General features: G+C 34.0%; 1 protein-coding gene and 1 long non-coding RNA gene across 15 annotated transcripts in view; one reads left to right on the top strand and one right to left on the bottom strand.

Moving 5' to 3' along the window:
* Positions 1-23818, bottom strand: part of LOC117212182 (protein lap4) — a 52342-nt gene that overhangs the window by 8846 nt on the left and 19678 nt on the right. For 9 of the 14 annotated variants that reach the window (XR_004488413.1, XR_004488412.1, XM_033456728.1 and 6 more), the window contains exons 3-26: positions 9603-9681; positions 9390-9479; positions 9165-9285; positions 8765-9057; positions 8553-8686; positions 8337-8448; positions 8093-8259; positions 7848-8008; positions 7518-7628; positions 7221-7445; positions 6868-7113; positions 6695-6779; positions 6021-6185; positions 5752-5927; positions 5561-5695; positions 5314-5469; positions 5146-5226; positions 4264-5064; positions 3295-3402; positions 3046-3225; positions 2586-2615; positions 2092-2250; positions 1639-2019; positions 1388-1543 (exon numbers count right to left, since the gene is read on the bottom strand). Coding sequence is in view for 12 of the 14 variants with exons in the window: in XM_033456728.1 (XP_033312619.1) it covers positions 1388-1543; positions 1639-2019; positions 2092-2250; positions 2586-2615; positions 3046-3225; positions 3295-3402; positions 4264-5064; positions 5146-5226; positions 5314-5469; positions 5561-5695; positions 5752-5927; positions 6021-6185; positions 6695-6779; positions 6868-7113; positions 7221-7445; positions 7518-7628; positions 7848-8008; positions 8093-8259; positions 8337-8448; positions 8553-8686; positions 8765-9057; positions 9165-9285; positions 9390-9479; positions 9603-9681 (4352 nt within the window). In the remaining 2 variants the exon portion in view is untranslated. The other 5 variants (XM_033456737.1, XM_033456738.1, XM_033456732.1 and 2 more) reach the window with 5 other exon arrangements.
* LOC117212186 lies at positions 6221-7022 on the top strand. The gene is made up of 3 exons (XR_004488414.1): positions 6221-6660; positions 6734-6771; positions 6853-7022. It is a non-coding gene; the product is annotated as an uncharacterized LOC117212186 (long non-coding RNA).

Raw genomic sequence — 23818 nt, forward strand, 5'->3', positions numbered from 1 at the left:
CTTGGACCAAAATAAGAAACCAATCACAGAGAATCAACCTAGCCAGTCAGCATATTCGCAATAATTACACTTAATGTTATAATGGCAGTATCAGTAACAAACGGAGTAACGATAGTTAAATTGTACAATAGTGATACTCATGAAACGCAATAAACACCATGATTATGCGAGTTAACGACATGAATTCCTTAGAATAATTTTATTATGGCACAGTCCCGCGGATTCAGAGGTATGGACGTAGACACAGGGAAAATGAGTAGAGGGTCGAACGACTCACTCCTGTTAGAGGGCAGCCAAAGTAGCGCTATCACCTTCCACTGTCTGCAAACATGTGAAACATCTCTTGTTTTGCCGCTCAGGAGAGCATGCGACGCTAAGAACACTGACAAATGTACATTTCATGCGTCATATATTAAAAATAAGTAATAAGACTTATGATGAGTGTATGAGTACTGACAAATAATAAAACTATTTGATATCAAATTGAGAAATTCATATAAACTTATGTAAAATGTACAATCATTCGAAGGGCAACAAAAATTAAAAAGTTAATATTGTTTCTTCTTTACAGATAAATAAAAATTAGTAATTTGTTATTAGATTATGGTTTCTTATTCTTTTCACAAGGTGTGCAGAAATAAACATATAGGTCTATAGTATTTAATAAGAAGAAATAAAGTATGTTTATGTAAGAACGAACGTCCATGCTTATGCTACCATATAAGAATGTACACAAGGGGAAGAGCAACGTTTTTTCTTTAACACCACATTGTACCATAATAATATTTCTTGATCAAAATTTATTTATTTTTTCAACTTCTCTCTATATTTTTTAATTTGTAAATTGAAATTTTCAAACGTCTCTCCTTTTGTTCCAGTGCCATTAATAAAATGTAGAATATTTTGTTAATAAATCACATGTATAATATATGCACCCATGAACATATGTATACGTATATGTACATATAATATGAGCAAATAAATAAATAGTGCTCAATAAAAACGTGAATTATTAAAGTCATGCATCTTGTGTAAACGAAGCATAAAATCAAAAGTAGCAATCTTTTAATTATTTGTAAAAGAAGAATATAAATAAATAAAGAGGTAATAGCTATATAAAGTTAAGCATCCATTTATGCAAGAACCACCATTATTTATAAATATACATTGAATATTTAAAATGATTGTAAGGTTTAATAAAAAAATTAAACAATATAATTCCACAAAAGAATTCTTAAATATTCAAATACTATAGCTATTATTATTATTATATACCAATAAAAGCAAACTACTGCTTGCAAGTTAATTTATATTTATAGAGACATGCAGATATAGTAATATTTCAACTTAAAATTTGTATTATTTTAATATCATGAAAGATACTTACATTTGTATTTTGAGGTGCTAAAGTGTGTTTGCTCATCACAATAGTGGTTGTTTTGAGATCTTTTGTACCACCTGGTGACTTTGGTGGTACAACCATGTCAACCGGACTACTTGATTTGCTTACTAATGATTCAGCTGCTCTTACTACATCTAATACCTGTTCAATTTGAAAATATTCAACTTTAAAATTAATATCACATTGATTAATAAAAATTGCTTATATTGTTTAATTTCTTTAATATTGGGTCTTACTTTTTCAGGGGTAGATTTTTCTCTATGTTCAAGCAAAGCACGTTCTCTTTCTTCTTGTTCCCATGCTACAAGTTCAGCTTTCATTTCTTGCTCTTGTCTGAGAGTTGCTGCTTCTTCATCATCGCGATCCAAACTAGATATACTTTGCGATAATGATTTAGTACCTTCTGTTGCAGGATCCTTCAATTCCTTGGATGACCTAGATTCTTTAGAATCTCTACCATCGGATAATGGCAATACTGGTTCAATTTCACTTTTATCATATCCTTTACAAACTACTAACGTAATTGTGTTTCCTGAACACCGTAATATATTTACTGCTTCCTGATGAGTCGCACCTAACAGCGACGTCCCATTGACTTCTAGTAGTCTCATTCCAACCTAATATCAAAAACATAGTATAAAAAATTATTACATAAAACTCTTATTCTTATAATGAGAATTAAATTTTACCTTCAGTCTTCCATCTCTTTTAGCTGCACCACCTGAATTGATTTTGGATATAAACACCCCTTCATCTGTATGATCAAGGGGATTTCCTTTTTGTCCTCGAAGTCCTCCTTTAATGTGCATGCCCAATTTTTCGCCTGGTTCTTTTGTAATAACTAATTCCTAAAATATTACATTATTTTTAAATATACTTTTACCATCTTTTACATATTGCTTTGCTTACTTTTTACAAAATATTTCCTAGTTTTATTTTCAATATAATATACTTATAAAAATTATGAATACATAATGTATGACTGTTGTATTACATAATTCTTTTAATTTACCATAAAGCATATAAAGCAAGTAAAAAAAGTTTTAAATTCTATATAATCTCAGCCTAGGCAGAAAAGCAATTGCTCGTGATTCAGTGCTGAGCTTACTTGCAGCCTTAACAGAGGGCAAAGCGTGGTATCAAAAAATAAAATAATAACAGGTCAAATTAATTGAGTACTTACTGTCACAGGGATGTACTCTATTTCGACCAGCTTGTAGGACAAATTATAAATAACAGCATTAGGAAATGCCACAACAAAACAGTTATAAGTGAAGCACTTGAGTGCCAGTTTGCAAATGATAAACATTTCACTGGTGAATATAATGCATTAAGTATCAATGAATGAACTGATTCTATTCTATTATTTATTTAACTGGCGATACTATTTTATGTATATATTTAAGTATTCTAAATGTATGCGCGTTTACGAATTTTGACTAGTGTTGACCCCAAACTTCAATATTAAAATATTGTAAGTTCTGAGAATTAAGCGTGATAACATTAATTGTGAATTTGTGATTTATAGTTACATTTTCATAAGCGTGTTTTATTGAAAAAGCTATATTGTAATTAAGAAGCAAACCCTCTATATATGTGCAATAACTAACAAGCAGATAGTAATTAAATTATAAATAGCTTACCTGATAATTTTCTGGTAGTGGATCATGTTGGACAGTAAGCACTATTTGATCGCCTGGTCGCAAAAGTTCCATCACAGCCTCTTGATGAGTAGCTTTTGTTACATCAGTACCATTTACCTTTAGTATCCTATCACCCATTCTCAATTTACCAGATTTTGCAGCTATACCACCAGGCACAACCTAATATTAGCACAACAAATGTATATTATACAAATTCTGAATATTAACAAAGATTATCAGAAAACTTACATGAGATATAAAAATTCCAGGCTCTTTTGCACCAAATGGAGTACACGAATGATCTGTACCGCCAATAATACTGAATCCTAGGGATCCTTCTTTTACAAGAATTACGTCCTAAAAATTAATATTTAATCATTAAAACATCGAATATATAGAATCATTATTTCGTTTAAATTACACGTGTTAATTATTTTAAAAATATAATGCCCTGGATATTAAAGAATGAAAGATGGAATTTCATAATAGTGGAGGATGCATATAATTTGGTATTTGATGAAAGAATATATATTTAGCTTATACTACTTACCTATTTCCATGCCAGAGAATAAGCACCCGAGGTATAAAATAATATAACATTTCATACAACCAATTCCTACCAAATACTTTAATGTATGGTTTGATAATGCACACACAGAGAAATTATATTTACTGAATCAAATCAATAACGATCAATTTCAAATACATAGACATGCAATGAAATATAACTTGTCATAGAAATGAAACGTACATATGCATAAATAATGTCCATAACAATGTTTAAATTGCCCTTTTTTAAATAACGAATGATGTTATAATTTATTTCTTAATTAAACATGCATGAGAGGAAGAAAACCACTTGACCACCATTTTTCAAATTGTAATTATTCCGAAGTTAATTAATTGATTGCATTGGAATATGTTTACATTTAGTAGGACTGCGATTATCATCCTAGCATGGAAATAAGTTAATACATTACAAATACTAAATACTTAATTTTTACCTAAAATATCTAAAAAGTGCAAACTATTCCAGTACCGAAGAAAAAATAATTATAATTGTAATATTTAAAAATTATAAAATAAAACTTCTAAACTTCCTTTTCGTTATGGTTTTTGTTAATTGAAAAGATAAACAATATATTTTCAGCAATTTGTATTACTTTTTTCGAAATGTATGTGCAACATAATCCATGCATCTAGCTACCAAGCACATACCTCAATGATTACTGGTGGTACCAATTGATTTTCAGTCACCCTAGTTACGACGGTCTCGGTGAGAGTGCTCTTTGTGATGGTCTCAGTAACTTTACCAAGTGTGGTAGGAGCCGGAGGAAAATTGACGTCTCCAGGTAGATTATCAGGCTGCTTTATTGTCACTGTCACGATAGGGCCTTGATGGGAATCTGGTGATGGTGAGGAAGTAGGGGGACGAAGGAAATGAGCAGGTATCATGGCCTGAAATTCTTCGTTGGTGATAGGCTTCGGTACCTGTATGTCTTCCTGGGGTGAGGTTGACCTAGGTTCTGTAGAAGACGTGGGCGTTGAGCTTGTAGTTGTCGTGGGTGTAATTGTAGGTTGCGAAATGCTATGCCTGGGGGCAGGTTGTGGATGTGGTTGGCTATTTGTCGGACTTGGTGATATCGAAGAAACGTTCTTAATATTTCCTGATTCTGTAACACCATTCATTTTCGGTAGCTCAGTAGTTTCAATTTTCATAGGCGGAGGCGTTTTCGAAGTAGGACTTGGCGATAGAGTCCTATCAGCATCGATAGAACGTCGATATCCGGTGTAACCCGGTCTATTTGCTATATAACTATTGGCGTTATATAATCCTGTATATGGTCTAGGTGCACCGATCACTCGTGGTGACTTTTCAGAAGGTGTTACAACTGTGGCTGCATTTGCTTGCGAAAGTGGAATTTCACGTTCGACCACTAATCGAACGAATCTTTCCAAACCTGTTAATAAAGCAACTGCTTGCTCATGTTTGGCTCCTCTCATTTCAACTCCATTAATCTATAAAATAATTCCATTATATGAAAGATAAACAATTATAATTGTATTAAAAAATATTTTGTGTAATAATATTACACTTACAGATATTACTTTGTCTCCAACTAATAATTTACCATCTTTTTGTGCCACACCACCATCAGTTATTCTTGAAATATATATCGCCTAAACATTATATATTTGAAAAAAGTTGCTAAGCATAATTAACGAAAGAAATAAATATAAAATATTTTCATAAATTAAAACTCTTACATCGCTATTGTCTTTGAATGGTGGAGAACCCTCTCCACCGGCAATACTAAATCCAAGTCCATTTTGGTCCCGTATTAATGTCGTGTGAACAAGAACAGATACCATTGGTTCATTACCCGCCTTTGTTGATGATATAGGTTCAGGGATTTTCTTAGACTTATTAAAATAGAAATTTGTTGATCTTTAAATTTTGCACTTTAGTTTAAATTGTATATGTTGCATCTATTAAATCTAAAAAAATATATACCTTAATAGCATCATGAGGTAAAGCATCACCATTTTCTAAATTATGCGGTAAACCTGTAGATGAAACATGAGACGTCGCACTTGGAGCTCTACTGGTACTTAAACTAGAGCACGCTGAGTCTTTTCTCGACGATACCTGTTAAATATAATGTTAATAACAGCATAAATGATTTGCGTTTCATAAAATAGTACCTGTTCATATGGTGGCACTATCCTCGTAACTTCTCTTTGAACCACTAACACAAGGACACGTCCACAAGCTTTCAAAACTTCTACAGCATCATAATGACCTACGTTTACTACTGAAACACCATTTACAGACAATACTTTATCCTCCACTTTTAAACCTGCTAAGTCTGCAGGTCCACCTATAAAGGAAAATATAATGACCATATCATGAAACTTTATAATTGACATATTCTACGACTGAAAACAAATAGGTTTTTTATCTCAATTTTTACCTTCCGTGACTCTTGAAATAAAAATGCCTTCATCATCACCCTTAAAAGGGGTTGAACCAATTCCACCAGCTATTGATAAACCGAGACCACCTGTCGTTCTTTCGATATGAATTTCGTATTGTTCTTCTCGTACTTCTATCGTCGGCTCAGCATCAGAAATCGCACCTACACAATAAATTTCATTGGCGTTACTACTTAATTATGTAATCGGATCACGTTTTACTAACTTTTACCCTTTCTTTTTTTTCTTACAAAACATCTATATCTTTTTGGCATTTTTAACTATACTTTTTATTCACAATATAGAATGTTGATGAAATTTTTAATTGAATATTTTCACTTCGCAATTTTTTTCTACGTGTGTACACTTGCTACATCGAGTTTGATAAATAACTAGAGTTTGATAACGGATAAGTGATAAGATAGCAGAAGCAGAAAGGAATATCTTATCATGGACTATTTAATGCCAGTGATTACGAAGCAATGATGCTAGGAAGTTTAGGAAGATTCGTTATTTAATTCAGTTTACGCGGAAAAGATATATGTTACCTTTTCAAGTATTTTATTTTATACGTGGTATATGAATTATAATTTAATTTAATTTTGATAAATTTAAAGGTGATATAAAGAAATGCAACAGGTAAAAGGTGATATACTAATTGTAGTTTTTTTACCTTGACTTTGAGCGTCAAAATTTTCTGTGGGTTCTGCAGGTGCTGACGTGGATGTGGAGATTTCGTCATTTTTCTTCGTAAGTGCCTACCACATATTAAAAACTGTATAAAATTCATCGTAATTATTTAAGTAGTTTTAAACATGTTGCTTTTTTTAGGTAGATAATAATTACCTGTGCAATAATGGAAGCTACTTTTTCTTTATCTATTGCTGTATGGATTCGTTTATTTTTCAAGTGATGCGGAGTATCTCTACGATGGAGTCTATTTGGTCTATTTGAATCACCACTACCATCATAATCAATACCTTCTACGATAGAAAATTCGACATGTCTTTGTGTTTCTTCATTTTCAGATTCTTCCTCATCTTTGTCATTTATATCCTTTGATTCAGATATTGAACCTTCAGTCCTCACATCCTAAAAAAATAATTTTTACAATTTATAAATCAGTAACAAATAAGTAAATAAATAAATAAATAAACAAATAAGTAAATAAATAAACTAGCATTAACATAAATACTTACAGCATTAGATTCTGTAATATATTGATTAGTTAGAATTATTTCTGGTTCATTGCTGGACTGAAAATCTGCATTATCAGCTACTATTCCAGGTATGGTTTCTTTTTGTGCATTTTCTATAGATTCAGGTTGTAATGATTCTTGCTCTATAGTCTCTGTAGTCAAATCGTTGGACTTTGTTGAAATATCAGTCTCAGTTTTATCCAAACCAAATGTTTGAGAAACATCCTGAAAGATATTATTAACAACTGTTACAAAAAGATTGTATATGATATCTCGAAAAATGAAATTAATAATTACCTGCTCATCTGTGGATGCTGATCGGCTGTCATTTTTTCCTTTACTAAATAATTTATGAGCTTTTGCTTTTAATTCTTTTGGATGAGGGGTATTTTGTCGTACGAATGGTGTCTGAAATAAGTGCAAACGTTGTATTTACGTAATTAAAAAAAAAAAAGGTGAATGGTTAGAAAAAAATAGGCTTTTGTTTCATCTTTTGTTATAATTTTAATACAATGAGTCGTAAGAATAATAACGTTTCCAACACATTAAATACCTCGAAAATACTCTGAACTTAGATATAGCAAATCTAAAAAGTCTAGAAGATTTCCTCATATGTAACGTGCTCACCTCCTTATCAGTTTCCGGAGGTTCATCCGTAAATTTCACGGAATGCGTTCGCGACGCTTCTTTTTCTTGCCAGCCTTCATCATCGCTACTACCAAGCTCACGTATTTCGCCATCTTGAACAACATTTCTCATACCACCAAGCATACCAATTCTTCCTGAATCTAAATTACAAATCATGCAACATATAATCCATAAAGTATAACTAAATGTACCAAAATATACTTTCATGAAATAGATTTACTAACCATCTGGATGGATTTCCAATTGTGGCAAAAGAAAACAAATTAATACTTCTTGCCCTGTTTCCTCATCAACGTCTGTCTGAAAAGTAAGCATTGGTTGTGCTTGATTCTTACTTAACCATACTGCCTTTAAGTTCAAATTGATCAAGGAATATGGCAAGTACTGCAATCTGAAAAACGAATATCATTACTAAATATTGTTAACAAAACATGAAGAAATTTAGATATTTAAGATTATATTATATACCTATTGCCTGAGACATCCAACACATGAAGAGCTGTACATTGTCCAACTTCGATAGGAAGATATTGCAGTTTGTTATCTCTTAAAGACAGTACACCCAATTGTTTTAAATTTCCTACAGAAAAATAATAACATTCGATAAAAAATTATTTTTAATGTCATAAAGTAATATAAATAAATATTAACATAAATTGAAGTTCTAAACGACACTTTTCTTACCGATTTCCGTAGGAAGCGACTGCAAACTGTTTCTATCTACATTTAAATTGTTTAGATTATGAAGTTTTCCTATAGTTACAGGTAGTTCAAGGAGAAAATTTTCCGTAAGAATTAATTCTTGTAAGTTCTCACACCTACAACGAGTAAACGTCAGTTTTTGTTATCAAGTTCTATGGTATCAAGATCCTTATAGGAGAAAAAATTAATCTCACCTGCCTATATTTGAATTTAGAGTAGAAAGCCTATTTTGATCGACTTTAAGTATAGTAAGTTTCTGTAATTCTCCAAGACCATCAGGCAATTTTTCAATAACATTTTGCGATAAATGCAAATCTGTTAAAGACTCTAAACCTCCTATTTCTTCCGGAAGATCTTCCAGACGGTTTTCAGATACGTCCAGGCATGCTAACGTTTTCAATTCTCCGATTTCCGGTGGTAAATGTTGCAATTGATTATGATCCAACCATAATTCTTGTAATGCTGGTAATTTTCCTATATGTGCTGGCTAAAACAAAAGTCCCAAATTTATAATAGATATTATGTTAATAGACAACAAATATTCTATTTTGTCCATAATTTCCTTTACAATGGTTAATTCAATATCTATCTTACTAAAACTTCAATGTCATTGTCACCAAGATCCAGCCGCTCCAATTTATAAAGTTGGGAAAGCGATTCCGGCAAGGATTTGAGCAAATTTTCTCTCAACTCCAATGACTGCAACGCCTCCAAGCTGAGAACAATCGGTGCACAAACTTGTTAGTACTAGACACGATGTAATTCAATTAAATCATTCTAAGCTTGAATGCAATTAAAGCGAGTTCTTGTTGCTATTACCTTCCGAAATCAGGCGGCAGATTCGTAAGGGACATATCATTGAGTCCCAAAACAGTTAAGTTTCTTAATTGCACGAACCCTGCTGGAAGTCTGCAATGACAAATTTAATCCTTCTTGAATTTTGAGAATAAATGTTTTCAACAGCTTTTAAGATGAAATATAAATAGCTGTGTTTCAAACGAAAAGAGATAAATGTTAGGCAAACCTATTGACCTTGGAATTGGATTACTGCTGAAATCCGCCACCTGAAGTGCCCGTAAATTCTTGATGTTCTCAGGAATGTCTGGTATATCTAGAATAAGAAAGAACACTAAGTAATACTTATGTTTTACATCCGATTTGAAAAAAATGATTAAAAATCTGTATATCTAGAACACATTATTATAAAAATTCTTTTTTTTTTTGCATGAATAGAAAATACCAAGATGGCCTAAATATAAATTACATAAAAAGAAAAAATCAAGGAAAGTAGATGTTTATTGAATTCATAACTTTTCTCTTGTTTCAAAAAATTTCCATGGCCACACGTAATTCGAAGAATTTTCTTTACGAAGGAAACAGTTTTGATTCACTCGAGCTTTATTTTTTCGACTCGTCATACATGTTGTATTGCAAAGCATATACGTACAAATGGAAAGCTTTGCTGATAATTTCATGTTTCTTTTATATTCAACCCTTCGTTGGGACTATTCAATGAAGAAAAAGTTTAAAAGAAATCTCAACATATGCTGCAACATATTACATAATTGCATCGTTTAATGATACTGGCTAATTAATTAGCAGAAAACCGATTATCAGTCAATAACAAATTCCTTAATTAAAAAATAAACGCGACTCGTTGTACTAAACACTGCTATTGCATAAGAATGCAGGATGCTGCATCGTGGATGAAATAATACCGTGCACGCATTCTTCCTGTTGTTTTCCCTGCAAGGTCGAAGAATTTCACGAATTAAAGTGAATGGCAAACCGAACGATTTTAAACGTAGAAACTCTTCGTTATAACGTACGGAGTTTGGCTCGAATACAAAATAATATTTTAAAATTTCAACGTGTATTATCTGTGTCTTAATAATATAATGTATATACGAAATAAAATATAAAGAATAAATCTCAAGCTTCTCATATACATACGATTCGATTAATCAGAATATGCATATTTTATAGCGAAATATAGTAAGGTTTTCATAAAAAAAAACAAGTTTCTTGAAAAATTTATTGTGCGATTAATTATTCATTATGTATGCTCCTTTTATTTCATTATAACTGTTAACACACGTCATAATAATATCAAATTATGACGAAAACACGTGCGTTTTTAAACGTATTATGAATCATACCGCGATTATGCATTCTCGAGTCAAGAGATGAAACACGGAGGAAAAGGAGGAGAGGAATGGAGAACCGTGTATCGCATAGCAAACGAGCCGATAGGCTTTACGAGCAAATCGAACCTTGGAAAACCGCTAGTTACTTTTAACACAGTGGTTCGCAACTACAGAATGTTATCATAGCTGTTTTAAACATATTATCGATAAATATGTAATTCCTAAACTGTTCTTTTATTCCCAGTTTAAGTATTTCTATGTTATACTTCCCCGATTTCGTCAGCTCTAAAATCAAGTGTTAAATCTAAGAAAGGAAAACCTTTTGAGTTAATAACGCCAAAGGCGTAATAACGCGTGTGTTGCGTGTAGAAATGATCATCTGCATTTTCATTTTTTCCATACCGTGAAGATTCAAGTTACTTTGAACATGATTCGATATATGAAACTCAAAGTTTTTGACAAACGTTGAATATTGGTCTTCAAAAAATTGACAAGTGTTGGAGTCATAATAGATTTCAAAGTTTAAGGAAGTTTAGCAGATATTAAATACCTTATATCCTATACATAATCTTAATACTACGTACATATGTATTTAAGTATATATCTTATGTACTATAAGACATGTACTATATTGAGTATCCACTGAACTTTTAGAACTTTGACTCCTATCAAGACTTCCAATACTTCCAAGACTTATCAAACTTTTAATCTTTTTATAGCTAATGAGAATTGTTTTCTACGAATGTCCATACCGTAGAAAACAAAAATCTGAATTTTATTGAATATTAATTTCATAAAATCTGTCAATAGGAACCACAGCACCCACCTATCTCTATTTGCAAAAGGACTTACTGAAGCTCTATGTCTGTGGTTAAAGACTCAAGACCTATCAAGATTCAAAATTGATCGAGACTTTCCAAGGTTTTAACTTTTTAACCATCGAGTTATATTCGAAGAGATGCGAATTTTTCTGTATAGACATATATTCCATCCGATTCAAAATATTTCAGGCTGTATCATTACATACACGTACACACACTGCCTGTCACGAATGCACGCACGGTGTGCGCGCGGGTTGAACGTAACGACAACGACGTGGAACAATTACAAACTAACCGTGATTCCGCCAGACGGAAGAGACAGACCCCTTCGTTCATCGGATCTCTTTGTTCCCAAAAGGATGTTAATGATCGGTGAACAAAGGTATATGTCTGAGGACTTTTATAGCGAGGAATGGATGCACAAAAGAGACAGCCTCGTAATATGCTTGGCTGGAGTTTGAACGATATCGAATATGTGGCGACCCGTTATCGATCGATAACTTTCTGTCTGGCTACACACCGTACGGCCAAGGAAACGATACGCCATCTCATGGGTTTTGTGGTTAAAATATCTCTGATCGAGCGATACGATTACCGTTCTATATATGTATCACTATTAACGCACGTGTGTACGCTCGTGCGTGAATATTTTTAATGCGTCGTACACCGCTCCGCGAGCGATTTCGAACATTTCCGCGGCGAACGATGACGACGACAATCATGCGCAATATCGCCCGTCCAACGATGGCAATTTTTTAAGAGCGTTTACATGCACGTAATATACGATGATTGATTCAAAGTACGTATATCGAGGTCAGATTATAAAAGATGCTGTCGATGAGAAAATATGTTACGCTGATTACGCTGATAGTGGATGGGTTTTCTGGCCAACCAACATTCTGACAAATACGTCAGAAAACTCGAACAGCTACCGTCGTTCTTCGGATGTTTCATTCGTCAAAACGAAAGTTCGCAACGTGCATTCGTTTTGAGCACTGAGGCAACAGTCAGGAACCTGCTGTTAGTGTTTCACGTTTTGAGAAAATGTTGCATGTTTCTTCGTATTTCTGTTGCCAGTAACAAAAGTCGCTGCTTGCTACCTATTTCCGGTTGGAGCGATAGGGTCAGAGAAAAATTAGAAACAGGTAGCAACAAATTGCAACAGAAACAAATAATTCTTCGGTGTATACTTGTTGGCTAGAAGCAAATGCATTGAAATCGGAACAAAACCCAAATATTCCTTTAATTACGTTGTTCTAACGTGGATAAAATCTCTCTGCAGGTTGATATTTGTTTAATACTTTTTAAAACATGCAGCAACGGGCAACAAAAAGTTCCTCGTTGCTACCTCAGCGATGATTCAGCTTTTTGCTGTCACAGTTTTTCCATCGAATAAAACGCGGCGCGGATTTAATGGGATCCCAGAACTACTGATACGTAATGCGTGCTCGATAATTGCCACAGCGTTCTTTTTAAACGACCAAGTAAAATAGTACAACGCGATTAACCGATACCAACAATGGCGCTTCCTCTCGTCGAAAGAATGAAAATGTTTGCGGAAAAATTACTCACGTTTATTACAAAATCGTTTCCTACCGCGCCCTACGGCGATAATTCGCTGCCACGACCGTGGTTACACCCTTTTCGTTTTCCACCGGACCGTTCGATTTTTCAGTAGTTGCGGAATCGCGCTCGATTACCACGCCTATGGGCGACTGCGGTAACTTGTAATTAAGCAACCAGTAAATAACACAAAATAGCTTCTCTCTCCTCTGAACGTGTCGGCCACTGTAAACATTATAAATAGCGCGAAACATCCACCCTCGGCCTTTGCAATTTACCTTGGAGGAAGAGGAGGCCACGGAGGCCGTGTAAAACGCACCAGGGTGGGGAAGACTAGTCGTCACATGTGAACACGCACTAAGTTTGAATAAATAGAATTCATTGTGGTGAACATGAGAACACAAATCTGTTTTCTTACTTAATCTGTAATACTATATTTTCTCTTTATTATACGTACATAGTAATTTCTAACATGAATATAATAATAATAAAAAAAAGGGTAGAAAGAACAAAAAAAAGAGAAAGATGTAAAAATAAATCTACGCTGAAAGCTAATTATAGTCTATGAAACACAAATTTCTTTCCATCCATCGCATAAACAAATTTCATTCTATAATTCTTTCATCTATCTTTAGATCCGTCTTCCGGCTTGCATCGCTTCATTATCAGAAGCTAACCCCGTGTATAGTCAAGACTATATCCGACACAACGCTGTTTACGCTCATCAAGAGACTACTCGTTCGGTCTCGCCGGGAAGGAAAAAAAATGCAATCGGGTAAACAGCCTTTAAAGCCGAAGCTTTCGTGACGTGTAATTTTATGCCGTATAAATCGCAAGAGATATTCACTTCTGTGGTTTTCTGGCGCGGATACGCAACAGGGAACAGGGGTAATATCGCGGTAAGGGTAAGAGATTACACAGTGCACGTAGCCTTTTTTCCCCCTTACGTAATATCCGCGGCACACGTGAAGGAATTGATCGAGCGATCGTAACGAGGAAAAAGATCTCGCCGACTCGTTCAATCAGTGATCCATCGCGGGTTCGTTGAGATTCAGCATTTATTAATATTACTGCTACACGTTTATCGAATAACAATCGCGGGTGATTGGAAACCATTATAAATCGTCTCGAATAGGAAAAAAAGAGAAAGCGGGAAGAAAGAGAGGAATAAAAGGATGAGACGAGGGTAACGAGGGTGACATGTCGCTTTGCGTCGCGCCTATATGCGCGATCTACGTTCTTATGTAATAACGTGCAACACGTGAACGCGCGATGAACTCGTTGGAAAGTTCGCGAGCTACAATTTCTCCTACGCCAGAAGTGATTCGTCCCACATTTCTTTTTTCTTTTTCGAAGGTGAAAGACATCTTCTCAGCAGAAAAGTGACGGAGGATGTTATCGTTTAATAAGCCCGAGAATCTAAATGAGGTCGTCCATAAGAAACGTAGAGGTACATTTACTGTTAGCTCGTAGAAAACGGTACTTCCCAAAAAGACAGGAAGGAAATACAGTTTTATCGTGACTACATTCCAGTCACGGTCGATTGATCGTAACTCCACTACGTGCATTTCATAATACTATTTTATTTCGTGGTAATATCTGTAAATCTAGAGATCAAATGACAAACGAACCATTTTCATCAGAAAAGGATAAGGAAGTGTTTGGAAGCCTGCAAAGCCGAAGGTAATATCGAGCTATCGCAATTACCGATCATCCGTCGCAGGGAACATCAATTTTCCCCTGTCTATATGTATTTCCCCCTATTCTGACCGTTTAGATTTCGTTCCAGCATAAAAATAATCATCTTCCCGTTGGGAGAAAAATCATACACGACAAGATGGAGAAAAAAAAGAGGAAAAGAATTCGCTGACTGGCTGCATTCCAATCAGTCGTATCTTCTGCGTGCGTTGCACCTACACGCGAGTGCAACGCCTTTCATTAATGGGGTGAGTTTTCTGAACCTGTTGCTATAAACTTATATTTCTTGCACGCAACGAGTTTTCACTGTCAACCAGTCTTGACTATTCCAGATCCTGTATCTGAATCTGGAAACCGTACTCTGGTATACGTATAACGCGTTCTACCTACGGAGATTAATGCGAGAAAAATACGTTTTCACACAGCGTTTTCCTCATGATTTATTTACGAATATTTCTCTTATCCTGTAACGAAATTTTGCTATTTGTCATTTTTATTGTTTTGAATAATCGTTCAGGGGACTTTTTAATATTCTTTCGATAACTTTTTTGGGGAGATCTTTGATAATATTTTAAGGTGTCTTGTATGATTTTTAAATAGCGTTCTCTAGCGTTATTTGAAATATTTGTTAAAGAAATTTTTGTGTTTTTCATATTTTAGGTTCTTTATTAACAGTACCTAATTTGAAGACTAGCTTCTGCGGTTTGATATTTAATTTTCCGGCAAGGAAATCACGTAGTGGAAATCAAAGAAATTCCACGATTAAAATCGAGTTCGGAGAAACAATTCGCGAACAATAAAAGCGATGCAACGCAACACTCAACTTTCTCGTTACAAAGTGAACAATGCATTACAGGAAGAGTCCGTAACTAATTCGAATTTTGCAGCGGCGCTTGTTTCTAAGAAAATAAGTAAAAATGCGTTTAAATCAGAGGCAACGACGTAGAAAAACACACGATGTAACTTTGCAACGGAATCGAAGCGACTCCGCACGCAACTTTGATCACCGATAATTAAGAACAATCGCCACCGCTCGTTACAGATAAATCGTCGACGGTATTTTACACGAACTTCATTGTTCGTCATTAAATACATTTACTACCGTGATGCTACGTATTTGTACGAATAACAAATTTGAAATTATGAAATCTAAGCAGAAGAAGAAATATGTAGTAGAAGAAATATCAAACAAATTGTTGGAAATTTTTTCACAATTACGATATTAAGAAATTAAATAATGTAATAATGTAAATAGGTTTAAAAAAAGATTGTAAATGAAATGCATTAACGTTAGAAAATGGAAATAAAAATAATTCTACGTTCCCTTCACAGAACGTATGTAATGCGTAGTCATTTTTTATTAAATATCTATTATCATAATCTATATTTATTGCAAAAGCAGTTACTTCATAATTATGAATATGTATGTTTGCAGTATACATATATTAGCATTACTCGCATGGTCTTACACGCAACTAGGTCTTAAGCAAACAGATTTTAAATTAACATGCAAATAAGTATGTGTAATGAGAGGATTAATAGATTTACAAGATAAGAGAAAACAGACGAAAGGGCAGGAAAATTGATCGTTAGGAGGATACCAGTAGAAATTGGACCATTCGACAACCTGTACGCATGGAAATGCGCCTGTTCACACGCACGTGCGTGGGTGGTTTAATCAAGGGGCAAGTTTCCTGAACCCGAACCTGTTGCGGTCGCGGTTTATCTCTTCTATGATCACGCAACGAGTTTTCACAAGATCGTGACACGACTTGTGTGCGATACGCTTTTTTTTTACATACAGGTTTCCTTTATGAGAGCCATAGAAAAGAGAATTCGCCGATTAAGAACGAAAAAGAAGAAAAATGTTGCTTTTCTAACGTCGTGACTCGTAACGATGCTCGCTCACTGAATTTTGCACGAACCGGAAAGCGAAGATAAATAATAAATGCGAATGCTGCATTGAGGCGAAGTATAAACGGAATTTCCCCGGGGCTGGAGAACGGTTTTCATTAAAATGAAACGCGCGCAATGAAAGTTGTTAATCAAAGAAAAGATGTTCGTTTAGTTTTGTTTTAACGTTGGTTTTGGCATAAAATCCTTTGGACAGCAGCAGATTTTTTTTTTTCGAAACTTGATGCTGTGGTGTATTCTATGGCGACATGTTAGAATAAACTTCGTGGAAGTTATACATTGTTACATAGATGTTTGTTAAAAGCTGATTATACGTATTGCTTTTCTACGTATATTTCATTGAATTTTATTATTTTGACTATATGTATATTTAATAAGTGATTAACAACTCAGCATTTACAATATTTAATAATTTATATTTGCCAGCTTCTTCCCTTTCTTTCTTTTTCCTTTTTCGTACATAAAGGTTTCCATTTCCTTGGTAACGATATCTCACACACCGAGTTTCAGCTTCGGTTCAATCATACACATAGAATGTCAATGTGTATGTACTGTGTTTATTATATGTTACTATATTAAAGAGGGAGTATTATAAAAAAAGGATTTAAGACTTTGTGAATTAGATAAAAAGATCCAATTAACATTTTATTTTTCCTAATTGCAAGTGTTTCGTGCGAAAAATAACAGAGGTAATAGCAGCTTTTTAAAAACAGAAATTAAAATAGAAATTAGGTATTCGAGAAAAAGAGAGTACGCTGGTTTCTCCCACAAAATGTTACCACGCTTACGTTGATTTATTGTTGCGTGCGCGTAACCGAATCGCATCGTCGATTTTCTGAATCGAAAATTCTGAATTCGAATTACAAACGGCGTAACATTAACCGGAACGCATCTAATCTCGCGTAATTTAATTGTTACTTTCCCTTGTTTTTTTCGTGACGGTCAATGAACCGTCTCACCCGAGCGTATCGCATTAATTGAAGCAAGTGAAAACTTCGTGTGAGGCTTACACGAGACTCGCCTCACTTTAACATCGAATAAATGCGCGATAATATCAACGTAAATACAGTGATGCAATCATTAATCAATGACACCGCTTTCACAAAATAAATGTGTAATTTTCAATTGAATGATTTTACGTTTCTGAAATTATCAAACTTCCTCGACCTTCCTGTCCAGATTTTATTAAATTTTGTTAAATCACTTATGATCGCAGGATATGCAAAATCTTCATTCCGACGTTCTATTTTAAGATAAATCCGAAGGCGAATGGCGTAGTTTGTGAACAACGATTTCATTTTATTCGACGCGCACAACGTAAGGTTTGGCAAAACTCCGAATTTAAATAAAATTGTTTGTTACTAGAAACTCACAGGGGAGAACTGGCCACGATTCATGCTTCAAACGATTCAATTCTGACCCAATAGTTGTAGGAGATAAATACCCGAATTATGCAAGCTGATGTTATCGTAATAAGCTTTCCAAGATTTTTCATAGTTGTATGAGCATATTATGAGATTATTTTTCCGTCCACGAGCTTCAGATAATCAGGAGAATATAATAGATTAAGACACCTTAAAATTGTAATTCTATAAAAATCTACGTTACTTCTTGAAACATGAAATATGTACATGAAATTCATTGAGGAAAATTTAAATAGATATTGAAGATAAAATTTGATTCTTCCAGTTTAGTATATTTGGAATTGAAGGCACCCTTTGTTAAAAAAATAATAGACGTGGAAATAATAAAGTATTTTGTACACTTAATTGTAACGTAATACGCATAAATGGAAATAATACAAATAATTGTATATTACAAAAAAACGTATATGTACGTTCTTTAGCAAATGATTCATACCGACAAAATTGTAAAGAAATTTTTTTTGTTGAGTAAAGAATAACAACGAAAGTGACCAAACTCACAATGTTACATACTGTAAGCTAAGCGAACGACGCACGTTTTATTTACATATTCAACATGGATAATGGATTGAATCTCGTTGCATATGTATGCTACTATTCCAGCAACTACGAGGGTTGTTCCTGGCCGTTGATTAATTTTCAAACATACACACAACCTCTTAAAAATCAACATAACGCTTTCGATGCAACCAGGTCCTTCTTACGTACTGCGAATTTTTATTTTTTCTTCGTTCATTTAAGCAATTTTCCTTCGTGAAACGTGTCGCGAAAATTGCTCGTATACGTGGACGTTTTAATTAAACTGCACGGTTTCACGAACACCTAAATTTAGAGCGGTATACTGGGAACAGCCTCGACGCGGGACGCGTCTCCAGTTGTCAGTTTCCACTCGATTGTTCCTCAAACTCGTCCTCGCGGGCAACTTGTTAGCCATTAATGAGGTCAACCACGAAGTGTGCGCCAAGTGTGAGCGAGAAAGTTGCCCGTACAATTTATAACAAGTTTCGCAAATGTTCTAGAACCGACGCGGAAAGTTCGCTTGTTCCCCTAATCGTTCCGGTCGTCTCGTAACATGATAAAGTTAATTAGTTTATCGAATTATGTAATCTCTTCGTTTAAGTACGTAGGCTGATGGTTTTTCATTAAGAAGCAAAAAAAAAAAGAATAAATGTATTCTATGTATGTAGGTACTATAGTATACATGTGTATCATATTATTGTATGTACCTACTACTCATCACAGGATTGCCGTTTATGTGCACGAAGACGCTATAAATAATACCAATTACGTTAACTACCCTTTCTCGTCTCGTGTACCTACAGCTCGAACGACTAAAATTATATTTATTCGGGATATCATACACATCCTGGCGTTATTTATATTTATCTCTTAATTAAGTCCGTCTAATATCGCACACGTGGACCACGTGGAACGCCAATCTCAATTTCACGGTCTCGTTAGGTGTCCACGGACGTATAAGGTGCGATCATCCACTATTTTCTCGTTTATTTTCACCTTTCCACGTCCGTACATACATACATGGCCGTTTCGATGGATCCTTAGAGCTGAACAAAGCGGTTCGATCGAAGGTACGAACACTCTAGGGTGTCTCGAAAAGTGGGGCACTTTTGTCGTCTCTCCTCCTCTCTTTGTCTTTCATTCTGCCTCTCAAAAGCGACGCAGAAATATCAATCACTAGCCCAGATATTGCGAATCGTTTTATTCAATGCACAGAAATCATGTCCGCGCATATGCACGCGCGTGCAAATATCGTTGACCATTCTTTCCTTCTCTTCTATACTCGTATCACGCTTGAAACAAAACACGCGAACCGCGACTAGATCTCGTCAGAATTTTGCCAGGGGAGAAAAGAGGGAATATACACTCTTCTATTGGAAAAGCTTTCACGTAACTGCACAAGGATTTTCGAAAGCTCGTGGAATCGTCGAGCGTTCTCTTCGTTTTCATTTGTAACTCGATCGATGGATTGGTTTTTTCAAAAAATACACGCGTGTAATCTTTTTCTAATTCGTTAACGTTCAATGGGAGAATATCGTACATTATAGCTGTACGTATAGGATGATTTTCTATTTAATATATAATATTTAATATAATTCTATTTAATATATAATAAATTTAATAACATTCCAATAATTAAACCTACAATTAATTGATATCAGAAATATTTATATTCAAAACTATAAAACATTGGATGAAATAATAAACTTTAGGACATCAGTTAGAACAGAGCGACACGAGCAATGAAAAGTTTCGGCCAGTATCGATCCAGTCTGAAAACTGTTGTCGTTCTCGACGTTTCGCAAGAGACACTTGCGACGATCGGTGAACACAGTGGAAGAAGCAAGGTTGCAAGTTTAGAAAACGTGCTCGAAAAAAAAGACTTGCAACGCTTTTATACACCGCGCGAGGTTGAAGACAGAATGAAGCGGTGTGTCGTCGCCAAGAGTCCCGGCACGTTTTGTATAACTGAAAACGTCCGGGAAGCCAGCGTGTGTACGCGTTTCGCGTAACCTGATTGTAGCGTCTTATTGAGTTTCCACTAGCAACTTGGTATGCACACCAAATGTCTTCAAGTTGATACGTTGACCATCACGAGACCCTATGCAAACTCATTTTCCACACTGTACAAGCCGTTTGATACTATTTCTTCTGAAATGTAACTGTGTCTTAAAACCACATGAGAAAGTAGGGAAAAATAGTAGCATAGTAAATACAGTATCTGTATGCTTTGCTCTATGATTATGTATTATTGATCCATTAAATGTTTCCAACATTCCATGCGTTTAAAATTTCAAATTTCAAATTTAAATAAATAAATAAATACATGCATACGATCTTTAAAATTTTTAATTTTCAAATTTCTGAGCTCTTAAATTTCTAAATTTTCCGATTTTTTAATTTTCAAACTTCAAATTTCAGAAGTTTTAAATTTGTGAATTTTCCAAATTTTAGATTGTCGAATTTTCGAATTTTTAAACTTTTAAACCTTTAAAATTTTAATCTTTCAGGTTTAGAAGTTTTTTAATTCATTAATGTGTAATAATGTTTACGTATCTTCGAATTGTTTATTTAAATAAATTCTAAGGAAATAACTTAAAATAGAAAGAAAAATAACTACATAATCTTCTACATCTGAAAATTCTAAACTGTTGCGTATTTCTTTAATTCCATTCGAATCTCTAATAACAATAAGAACTAAGATCATCATTTGTCTTTTCAATAATAATTTTATAATATTCGAATAATTTTTAGCGCTAATGTATATACAATTTGGAACCTGAAGGTCCCTTCACTATACCTGTGGGAATAATCATGTAATACAGATGAATTTAATGGGAAGCTATAATGTTTTTACGTAAGAGAATTCTTTTTACGTAGAGGGCGAAGATTGCTCTTTAATCATGCAAGCGCATATATGAAATGTATACATATGCATAAATACGCTTTTTTCTGTGAACAAACTTCACAATAACTGTTTAGAAGAATCTTTTGCGCTATAACTTGTCCCTCATGCGTACAAAGTTATACTTCGTTTATCGTTGCATTTACGAGGAGTGGAAAGACAGGCAGGTATATAATCTTTGATAACGTAGTATATCTCGAATTTTTATGTGCAAGTACATCTATAACACACATTCTGAGATATCATTTTATTAAAATGTTCCCTTTTTATTCCTTTTTAAATACTTAATTCTATTATCATACGAAAATTTAAGTGATTCTATTCACTTTTTTATCCTGTCTGAAATTATTGATTACCCGAATTAGGAAATGATCAGCAAATGCTTTGCATTCTGACTGAATCCTAATAGGATTACATGACGTTATATAACTGGAATTTTTGAGTATTCGGGTTTTAACTTCGATTAGGAGAGAGTTAATAAGTGATAGAAGTCACGACTCGATTCTAATTGAGTTTAAAATGTTTGGTACGCAAAGTGGAATTCGACCTAAGAAATTCTTATAAGAGCCTTTACATTGTACAAATCTTCAATCACCAGTAAAATTTTAAAGTAAAATATACAATTGTTCGTACTCGATTCAAATAGAAAAGATCCTCTAAGAATACTTTGCTACAGCCTTTGGGTTATTTTCGGCTCGATCGTACTTTTCTACAGGAAGATTCGGAAATTAGAAAATTTTATAAAAGACTTAGAGAATTTGTTAAATTTGAGAAAAATATGGAAAACTCGTTATTGATTGATGCTAACGGTTTCATTAAAACATTAAAGGTTTCCTTTTCTTGGTTGAAAACTAAAACGATATGAAAAGATCGAGACTGGGAGGCATTATATATGTATATACAAAATTTGAGAGCCATAACAGGGTTATATAATAGAAAATTTTCTGCATACTTTCATCGATCGAAATATACCTGGTAAGGGAAATTACTGGAACTGGAATCTGTACGCGGATCGAAATCGATGATACCACATGTGAAATATAAACGTTCAAACATTCTTCGTGTGACTCATTTAACTGACTAGCGCTTTCCTCGTTTTTTCCTTTCCACGTGTGCGTAATCTTTTTACTGTTCTTGTCACACCGTTGATAAAGTGCCACGCCATTATAGTACGTGCGTAGTTTCTTCAAGCAGTTCAACGCAATCTTCACGTAACTGATTTATGTAATAATTATATCGTTCGTAATGTCTGTAATAATTTCTGACAGATTAAACGTTCGCATTAGACAAAAAATAGGAATACATACTCTCATCCGTAAGTCACAGGAAACTTGCAAATTTTAAACATAAAATTTAATAAAACAGATCTGTAATAAAATCAATCATTTTTTAAATATATGGTCAAAATATATATTTGAATTTTAAAGCTGCAATATTTTTCGTGCTCAGATTTTAATACATATTTTTCACTGGTTATTCTATTTTATTTTCAACCATCACGCTATTATTTTGATCTAAAATATTTATTAAAAGCAGATTTTGAATTATTTCTTTTTTATTCTTCAAATAGTTTTTTAGCGGACTGTATAAACGTAAAACATTTAATTATTTCTCAAGCAACTTGAAAAGTTATTAACGATGTTCATCAAACTAAGTAAAAAGAAAATAATACTTCCTGTTTGAAACCAATCTTTGCTTCTCTTTAACACAGAAACGAGGCTGAAGTTTCGCAAATATAATAAAACCCGAAGTGAAGTTGATCTTGTTAACCAAACTTCGCTAGTAAAGCTAACAGACCAATAAACCAAGCCAATTAGATCGAAACTACTTTGTGGTCGAGCGAATAAAAAGTATCTTTCGTTCTATTTCTACTTTCTCATATTACATGCATTGGTTAACCATAAATTGGGCTACCGGACAGGTACAAACGAAATTAACTGCAATTTTATCTGAAAAATCTATAACTAGGTTTTATAAAATAGCATCTTCTTCGAACTGGTAAGCTCCATAGAACTTCGTTTTTATCGGCATTGGAAAGTGATTATCTCTTGAAATAGTATCACGAGACAAAATGATTTCGATACAGGTGCATCCGATGGCACAAAACCGATGGAATATGAACTAATACGAGGCCACGTATACGGGAAGAAAGCGTCCGGACAGACGAAAATTTATGATATTGATTATCATAGGAATGCAATTTATTACACAAATTGAATTCGATGTACAACAGCGACGAGGGAAATGTCGGGATAAA

The sequence above is a fragment of the Bombus bifarius genome, unplaced genomic scaffold (genome assembly GCF_011952205.1).
Source record: "Bombus bifarius isolate JDL3187 unplaced genomic scaffold, Bbif_JDL3187 scf7180000008285, whole genome shotgun sequence".
Lineage (NCBI taxonomy): Eukaryota > Metazoa > Arthropoda > Insecta > Hymenoptera > Apidae > Bombus > Bombus bifarius.